At 31.2% G+C, this 10608-nt stretch overlaps 1 protein-coding gene across 1 annotated transcript; it reads right to left on the bottom strand.

Moving 5' to 3' along the window:
- Positions 1-3282: 3282 nt before the first annotated feature.
- LOC108775131 (jmjC domain-containing histone demethylation protein 1) lies at positions 3283-5238 on the bottom strand. Its single transcript, XM_018541415.1, is given in 4 exon segments — positions 3283-3480; positions 3583-4147; positions 4261-4825; positions 5171-5238. Coding segments are annotated over 4 exon segments (1368 nt in total). The 3' UTR covers positions 3283-3310.
- Between the last annotated feature and the right edge of the window lie 5370 nt (positions 5239-10608).

The following is a 10608-nucleotide window of genomic DNA, read 5'->3' as shown; positions in this document are numbered from 1 at the left end:
ATACACGCGCGGCATAACCTCCAAACAGCGCGATCCCCGCGTGCCGCGGTTCACCGCTGACCGCGCCGTAACACTATTGATTTTCCAATTTCTGTCAAAGGTCACCTACTTTTTATCAATATGATGAATATATTGTATCGAAATAAAAACGGAACTAAATTTTTTTGAATAAACGGCACCGAATTGAATTTTTTTCATATCAATATATATGCACATGTGTTTCTGAGTATATAAATAGTAAAAACACACATACATATTTAAATATATACATAAACGGAACAAAGTATTTTATTATTATTATTAACATTATAAGAGATACTATTACATTATAATATATTTAATTATAAAAAAGTATATGAATTTTATATATATATATTATATATACATAATTCTCAAAACGCACAAATAAAACTTGCAGCAATCTTGCTGTACGTGTGTGCCATTGGTAATATATACAAATATATATATATATATATGTGTGTACCATATATAATTTTATATGTATATATTTTAAATATATGTATATGTAAAATCAGAATCTATAACGTACATATATATAAATGCATATACCTGTACAAATATATGTTATATGCACACACTCACACATATATGTACGTATATATAAAACTTACATATTTTTTTATATAGTTAAATATACTATGAATAATAGTACTTATAATATTAGCAATAGAATACTTTTAAACATAGTGAATGATAGTTAAAAAACTTTTAAACATGTCAGACTCGTGTCGTGTCTTTCGAGACCAAGATCGTGCGCTACAACGAAATAACAATGAATTAAGTGTATAAGGAGTAGGAATGGTAATAAACACGAATATCCATACATTTCAAGCCGAAAGTACTCATTCTGATGTGTATGTACATACATTTACTTATTTAAAAAAAAGAATTTTTCTTAAATTTTCACAAATTTAACATTTACAAATCACATAAGTGTAAAGCGAATTAACTATCTATTTACATGTGTGTGTAATTTGTTAACGCAAATATAATCCACTTAATGTGAAATAATTTTCGCGCTGCAAAGTAAAAGAAACCAATGAGACTCGAGATGTACACACTCGAGAGATAAATGAAACTATACGTATTACATGAAAGTACATAAATTGTGTATACATAAATTGTTTAATAATACATAACATACAGAAGTTAAATGATTGTGATATAAGGCTCAATATGTATTAAACAATATAATATAAGGAGGTAAGAGCAATGAGCCAATAATTCCGTTAAAATCTTTTAAATTAATCTAATATATATTGCGAAGAATATCACATAATTATGGCGTTTCGTCCCAACTTGCACTTGCAGTAAGGCATTGTAGTGGAAGCCTACCTTAGACGCCTGTTTAAGTTATTAAATCGAGATTCTATATATACAGATATACGCGTATCAAAGCACTTGCGAGAATTTTTGCAAATATCTATATAGACCTCTGATGGCGGGTCGACGTAGTAATATTCTTCGCAATATTAAATAAATAAAATTTTACAAAGTGCTACTGTTTCCTCAATCGCACCACAATGTAGTGGCTTAAATCGCACCGCGCATATTGCACATGCACATGTGCCTATATTTCAAAAGAATTTGAGTTTAAATGTAATTTTTCAATACAGAAAGTTTAGTTTTTAATTTATTTTCTCTATCCCCCCTCCATTTCCATCATTAATTACATTTCTTATATTTTTTCATATTTTATTTTTTTTTTTATTATGTAAAAGTATATATTGTAAATATATATTATGGGTGCATTTCACTTAACGTCCGCAACGCTCATGAAATTATTTCATTGTTGTTGTTTATCAAACAACCCATGGTGCGATTTAGGCAACGTGTTTCCAAAATCGCACTATTTACAGGTATGTAAAAAATCTTTATTTAAAATATTATAATAATAAAAAAATCTGAAAAAATTACATAAGAAAGAGAAAAGCTTACAGTTTATTACGCCGCAAAAAAATTGAGAATATCCTTCTTACTTTCTGAGTTATAAGCCTTTATATGAAAAGTGATGCGATTTCGGCAACCTTACCCTACATTTCTTAGGGAAGATAATACAATAGGGTTAGTGAAAAAAGAAATAAATTGCGATTCATATTAAGAGTATAGAAGTCATTATTGAAAACTTACAGTTATACACATTTTATACTTAGTACACATATCAATCAATGAATATTTTCATAACAGTATATTTGATTATGTATTGTGTGCAATGAAATAAGTATATTACATATTCTATACTATCCCAAATTTTGCTGTAATATCTTTGCAGCGGAAAACTTGTAGCCTAAACATTAAAAGATACAGAGACATATTATATGTATATAGAATTACTTTTTACAGTCTAATCTCTAAATAGAGCCATACAGATCAGGTGATCCTATATTTAAGTTTTTCCAGTAGACGCTCGATGTTAAAATTATAAATGTATAACTACTTTCGCAATACTGGATATCTTCTAGGAATCCTAAAAGATCAATGCTCTCGGTATTGAAACATTTCGTTTCGCTTTCAAACACCTTTTTATAATAAATATATTTCTCATTAATGAATATGTCATTTTACAAATATTATTCTTACCATTTTATAAATATATTCTTACCATAAAAATCCAAAACATTCACATATTTCTAGGTATGTATGTATGTGATCAACGCAGGTACACATCACAGCAACTTCGATAGTTAATCTATATCATTTTCATTATCTTCGAGGAAGTAAAATTGTGATATATAAAAGTCAGAATTTTATTTGATTAAATTAATCCATACAAGGATACCAACTTGTCGTATCATTTTGCCTGGAGCAAAAATGGTGCACGATACATGGTCCCACATATACATATTTATCACAAAAATACTAAATATACCACAGTGTGTACCAATACGTTGCGAAGGATTATTAATTGCTGAAGATTATAAAACTCATAGTACATAAATATACGTTATTTTTCATCCAAAAAATAGATGTAGAACAGGCCTGTCCAATTTAAACTCCGAAGCCAAAATGCAAATCCATTGACGCAAAAAAATTCAATGAACAAAATTTTTTAGACTTGAAGTGTTGATACTTATAAGCTTATGAATACTTTACAGTCTAAAATCTTACTTAAATTTAATTTTTTACATCGATGGCTTTATGCTTTGTCTCCGGAGCTCAAATTGAACAGGCCTGATATAGAAGTATGGACAATATATCAACTTTACAAAAAAAATGTTTAAGTGTCGCAAATGTCACTTTAATTCTATTTGTCTCATTCGATTTCATACTAGTATCATCTCGTTCATTTCTATTGCGTAGTAGTATCGGAAATGCTTTGTCGCCAAGTAGCGTGAAAGGGAATTTTCAATATCTTGACTCGTGTCTTGGGTAATGCAGTTAAAAGAAGCTTTTGCAATTGTGGCAATGGCAAAATGTCGACCTGAAGACCCGTTTGGTGCGGCTGCTGTTTATCATCGGCTGTAAAATTATTAAATAACATTTTACAACTTAATCATAGAAATTATTTGTGGAGATAATGTTAATTAGCTAGCTGATAATTAACTGTATAAGTTAATATACCTTCTTTTTGGTTCTTGTTTTTATCCTCAACATCCGAAATTAATCTTAAGCAGGGAACAGGTTTTAAAACCGGTATAGAATCTCCGGTAATCTGTTTATTCATAAGATTGCACTGATCAGTGAACAGTTCCGTAATCCTGAGTAACTCAAGCGTAACACCCCATATAAAATGCGTTAAATTGTCTGACAATTCTGTGACACCTCCAAGCACCATGTTGTTAGATGTTGCCGACTGGGATATATAAGTCAATATAATTAATAACCTTTTGATGTTTTTGCAATTAGCCAGACATTTGTCAAAACCATTCTTCACATCGAAATTGACCAATTCCATTTGATTCAAATTCTGTAATTTCGATACGCCTTCAAGAATATCGAATGTACAACACGATCCTTGACCTTTTTCAAGTCTAAGACGTTCCAATTTATTTAAATTGATTAAAACGATAGTTCCAAACTTGTCAGGAAAATCAGAGCATTCGCCTAATTCTAACGTCTCCAAATTTGTCAATGATTGTATAACATCAATTTTTTTCTTCCCAAGTTCCTTAACTGATGTTAAACTCTGTACATAAAAGAAAAATAAGATATTTTTTAATATTATCTAATATTGTATAACAAAAATTAAAATACAAAAAATTGTAATAAAAATTATGTTAAAAAAACATAGATTCTTACCAACTGTGTCAAGTGTTTTAAATCTTGTAAAGGAGTAAGATCTTGTTGTAAGGACATTCCAGATATCGCTTTAAGTCTGAGTTCTTGACATCGTCTCAAATTTCCAATCGATTCTAACGTAAGAGATTCGCATTTGATCGACATCGCGCTAAATACCTCCAATTGTGAACAAGTCTTAATAACTTCTTCCACAACTGAAACGGGATATCTGCATAATTCAAGCTTCAAAAGACTGCTCACTCGTGGTATAACAGTCAAGAATTACTTTCAAATGTTGTCGGACTCGCAAGCAATTAGCATTTTTCTGAGATCTAGATGCTGCGTACCACGTCTCTGTAACGTATCCGCCAAACCATCCCAGTCAGTTACTTGACTATTTTTCATTCGTACGGTCTTCCACAGAGATGGATGTGCAGCGAGATCACGCCACATTTTACAAACTCGTGCGGCTCGCAATAACTCTTGGACCTTAAGATATTGAAAAGTACGCAACAGGGAATCATAACCAGCGCAAAATAAATTCATGTAATTCTGCTGCTCTAATTCCAGTTGGTTTTGCTTTCTCCTGAAAATATTTAAAAAAAAAAACATGCATTTTAGAAGTTTGACATCAATTATATTTGTGAAAATGCTTATATCATGTTGCACATTAAAAAGATAATATTTATCTGTCAACATTTATAAAATAAAAATAAAAGGTTATTGTTTTAAAGAGGCATCAAACATATTTTAAAGTCTCAAGGAGGAAGACTCAATTCAGAGTCGAAACTTGTTACATCTCTATTACATCTTCATTTAAGTAGATTTTACGTAGTTTTTTTTATAATCTTATTTTTAATAATTTTATATCCTTAATTTTTAAAATTAAACATGTCAGCATTTCCTTAATTTTAACCCTTCCTCGACACACCTATTTTTTGAATCAAATACGCCAGTGCGGGTCAATGTGACCCGAGACGAACTTTGATCGCTCGCCATTCAGTCATGAATGCACCGATCGACCTGAAAAATTTCTGACGTATACTTTGGACATACTTAAATGATATCCGATCATAAAAAAAAAGTATTAAAAATTATTAACATGCTTAAAAAAATTCGCGAAAAATTTTTTTTTGAAAAAATCAAGTTTTACGAAAAAAATTTTTTTTTAATTTTCAATGGAATTAGCTAAAATTTGAAATGTAGGTTCTCGAAACATAGGTAAATATGTGAAGAAAAATTTATTTTAAGGTTCCGCTCAAAAAATATATTTATTTACAACAAGCACACCGGGTCACATTGACCCGAGTCCTTTTTCGACCGATGCTCACCGGTTACTGAGGGCTCGGGATCGCGAGGAAATCATCCACAGCTATAGTTCAATCCCTCGACTGCAACCAGAAGGTCATGAAACCGCCGTTATTTGAATTGCCAGAAAGATATAAGCGTTCAAACTGAACCTACGGGTCACATTGACCCATAGTGTCGAGGAAGGGTTAATCTTAATTTGACTCTTACTTCGCTCTTTTTATTGTTATTGATTATAATATTTTATAATAGATATGTAAAAATGCATTAAATACTGTTTTAATCAATAACATTTGCGTTTTTTCTTAACAAATTAGTGACAAGAAAATCGTTATTATAATTACATAAAGAATAATAACGAACAGATAATTAATTATTTCATTGAAAAATTATATTGTTGAGAATACAAACTTATATACGTATATATATAATATATAATTGTGTAATATACAATATATACTTTAATTTATCAGGAGACGTGATAGTATCTCCGGCCATGTTCAAAAAACTACTAGTTATACTCTTATCCAGGCAGTGCAAAACATTTGTTAGGTATATTGAAATCTGTAAAGTTTTTAATAAACATTCAAAAGTAACGGAAAAAATCTACTTTTTTGTTATCAAGATAACTGTAAATACTTTTTTATTCTGTAATTAAGGGGATGCTGGATCCACGAAATTGTGGATACTCTTACAGTCTTAAGAAAATCTCCGAAACGACTGAACGGAATGAGAAATCCCTTTACAGGATTAATATAGACACAAAATTAGTTAGTGATGTGATGAATTATATGCTAAAATCGAAAAAAAGTTAAAAACTTACATTTTTTTCAACTCGTAGATGTGTCACCTGACGAACATATTTCCTTGATAAACAAGTTTTACTGCTTGTATGGACTAAATGAGGTCTCATCACCCGGCGTATTACATGAATAAACAACACTGAACAATTAAGAGAAACGAGTCTTTATATAAACATACTGTCATGTTTATGTAGTTGTATTTGAAGTATTTACTGTATCACTACTATCGATGTCGTCTGATTGATACTCGTAAATAAAGTCACTTTCTTCAACATCATTAAAAAAAAAGTCGTCTATAAGAATACAATAATCGTTATCGTTCATAGTTTCAATAATATGGATCGCTAAATCCATTTTAAATATGAAAACGAACGGGTGATGCAATGCCCGCGAAAATGGCCCGAATTCTTTCAATAATATATCACAAAGATCACTTGAACACAAACGCGTCTATTAAGACACACGATGTATCTGCTTTTATATCTAGACCTCTACTGCGACACAGCGCGCTTACGACCATTTATATATTCGCAACTTTTCGTCCCTTTGTATATCCCTACCCTACTGACCTCTCCATGTCACCGATTTTCCTAGAAATGCATCTCGAAAGAAAGCGCATCTAATACAATATTGTAGACTTAATTTTGTCTGTTAAGTAACTTTAAATTGTAACATAATGGAAAATAGAAAATACACCCGTTCGTTTTCATATTTGTACGGTTTACATTGTAAGATATGGATGTGGATTTGTATGTCAGGCGTAATGTTAATAATAATATACTTGATTTGTTTAACATCAGAACACAAACTGATTTTATTATCACACAGATATATATACGTTTCACAAATGCTATTCGTCGACTGATTGTTTGAACGAATGTACGCGACGCGGCCGTTTACAAATCCACGTGCACGGCGCGTTATCAAAAAAACTAATTGCGCAAGCATGCGCTGCAAAAACTAACAGCGCAATTATGCGCTTCACTAAATTCCCGAAGGGAAAGATTCAGCGCCGGATTTAGATCAACGGGGGCCCAAAGCACTGGGGTCACGGGGGCCCTTTTAACATAACTAACCCAACTAAACTTTACATAACTTAATCTTAAATGGATTGTGGTTACAGTAACGAAACACACACACACACTGTGTGTGACACACATATATATATATAATATATATATAGATATATTTTAACTGTTTATAATATATATTAACCTTTATGCAACTGTAATATATTATATCAGAAAATCAACAGAACTATACAGCGATCTACATTTTTTTTCTTGTTTTAATTGCCGCAAATTCCTCGATAACGTCATCAAATGATAATGATCGACAACAACCAATGAAAAAGTGCAAGGAAATCAGGCGGGGAATTCAAATATCAGTGTCTCCATTTCAATGAATTACGCTCATAAAAAATTAACTTTTTACTTTAATTAGTTCCAATGATGATATATTAATTAAAGGGCAATTAAAAATTTACAAATTCGTTCAAAGTAATATTAGAGAAACATTTTATTGATTAATTTTATTTTGTCTTTCTTTGTTTTGTTATTTTATTTTGGTTTCTGTATTTTGATAATATGTTGTTCAATTTTATGGGGCCCTCCGGCCACGGGGCTCAAAGCAATTGCTTATTTTGCTTATAGGTAAATCCGGCACTGGAAAGACTAAAGGCACTGAGCTTTCGAATGACTCGACTTTAAGAATAATTGTTGCGGCTTAGATCAAGTGCTTTCGCGATGGCTCCACACTTGACCGCGTTCACTTTCCGAGTGCCTGCCCCGGGATGCGTTCAGAAATTACACTCATTGTCAGATAACTCTTGGGTGCATTTTTGATATAATATACGTAACGTAAACTATAGCCTAGAGTTATCTAGGCGTAATTTCTGAACGCAGCCCTGCGCATATTCTTTCGGCATTCGCTATGTGCTGAATATTCCAGAAAATCATGCTAAGGACGCGTGATCTCCTGATTCGACGTTACTTCCTTTGCTTCGCAGCTAATGAAAACAAACATATATTTGAGAAGACATTTACCCTTACTCGCTACATAATATACTTATATACATATACAGGGTGGCTGAGAATAACCGCCAAATATTTCATGCGTGGATAGAACAGATTATACTGAGTCGAAAAGTCCTGTACCATTTTGCGATTGCAGTACCTAATATAATAGTTAACGAGATATTAATTTATAAAAATATTTAAATTCGCCCGGCCCATCGTCAAATGCAAGCGCGCGGCTGGATAGGACCACCCAGCGAAGCGCGCCGCGCGCTTTCGCCGTTGTTAGGCGTTGTTTATAACAAGCGTTGTTTATAAGCGGCAATAGTCGTCGCTAGACACGAGTCGCGTACCTAGCGACGGCGAACGCGCTCGGCGCGCTTTGCAGGGCGGTACTATCCAACCGCGCCCTTGCATTTAACGGTGGACCGGGCGAACTTAAATATTTTTATAAATTAATATCTCGTTAACTAGTACTGCAATCGCAAAATGGTACAGGACTTTTCGACTCAGTATAGTCTGTTCTACCTACGCATGAAATATTTGGCAATTATTCTCAGCCACCCTGTTATTATATGGCAATATAACATTACATGATTTTAAATAGAAATTTCTTACAACATTAAAGACGTGATCTGGCCGTATCGACCTCTTTTTTCCAAGTCGTTACTGTTTGTGCTATATGTGCTATATGTGCTGTATGTGCTATGCTGTTTCTCATAATTTCTATTTTGTATTCACATACTTGTTTATTTTATATATTTTATTATAAATATATCTTATTTATTTATAAATATGTTTTTTATTACTTTTTCACACATTCCATAGTACAAATAGTAAAAATATCCTCTACAATTAAATGTAGAAACATACAAATTGCCAGATAATTATTACTATTAATTTTGTTTAAAATTTCTACAATTTGTAGCAATCGATATTTTATTTTACTACAATAGTTTTACATTATAAGTTCTTTGTAGAAGTTCGTTCTACAAGATGTAATAAATGTTCTACAAAAATATTTATAGACCCGCAAATTGTGTTAAATATTGCTATACGTTGTTATTATAGTTTACATATGTTTCTGTAAATACTTATTACAACTTATTACGCGAAGTTCTATTAAATGTGATAGATTTTTAAATTAATTTATCAACTTTCTTACATAAAATTATTTCAAAAAGTTTAATTGATGACAATAAATATGTTAAAAATAGCTTTGAACTATTTAAAAACTTAGATGGTAGACAAATAGATAATTCGGAGATCTTAATTTCATTAGATGTTGTATCTATGTTCACTAACATACCTCTGGATCTTGTTAATGATAGTATCAACAAAAGATGGCAATTAATAAATAAGAATACAATAATTCCTCTTGATGAATTTATCAAAGCAATTAATTTTATTTTTGACTCTACATATTTTACTTTCAATAACAAAATTTACAAACAGACTTATGGAACACCTATGGGGTCTCCATTGTCTCCGATATTAGCACATATTGTTATGCAAGATTTGGAAGAAATTGCCTTAAAAACAACTTACAGTTAAATAATTCATTTTACTTTCGATATGTTGACATTATCATGACTGTTCCTGGAGATTTGGTGAACAAAGTCGTAGAAACTTTTAATAACATTCATAATAGACTTCAATTTACGGTAGAAATTGAAAATAATAGATCTTTGAATTATTTAGATTTAACAACCATAAAAAAACCTTTTTTTAAAAAAAGACATACGCCAAGTGCATATAAAAGATACTGAACTTCTTGATCAAAAACAGATATGAGATAAATATAATTGACCAAGTGTATTCTTCATTACGCCAGTCACATAAGACAGACCGAAAGTGACTATAATTGTCAACTGGATTATAGTGAAGAAAAAACTTGGCGTGCCCGGGTCGCATTAATTGTAAACAGTATTCAGTGAAAACATTATTTCAACATAGTATTTGCATTATAAATTAAAATAACAGACATATGTATACAGATATATACGTATAATATATACGTATAATATACACGTATAATATAGTGATATAATTAGTATCATCATTCACTATATAGTGATATAATTCATTGTGGGACATGAAAATATATTCACAACTAAGTATTATAATATGTTCAGTAAGCAATTATCAACATCTTTTCTTTGTTGAATTGTTTTCGCATATATTGTGTATACTGCAGAATACTGCGATAGAACCAAGGTTCTAGAATATTGCGTTTTAATACG

The sequence above is a fragment of the Cyphomyrmex costatus genome, unplaced genomic scaffold, assembly GCF_001594065.2.
Source record: "Cyphomyrmex costatus isolate MS0001 unplaced genomic scaffold, Ccosl1.0 scaffold286, whole genome shotgun sequence".
In the NCBI taxonomy this organism is placed as follows: domain Eukaryota; kingdom Metazoa; phylum Arthropoda; class Insecta; order Hymenoptera; family Formicidae; genus Cyphomyrmex; species Cyphomyrmex costatus.
This window is presented reverse-complemented; position numbering and strand designations above follow the sequence as displayed.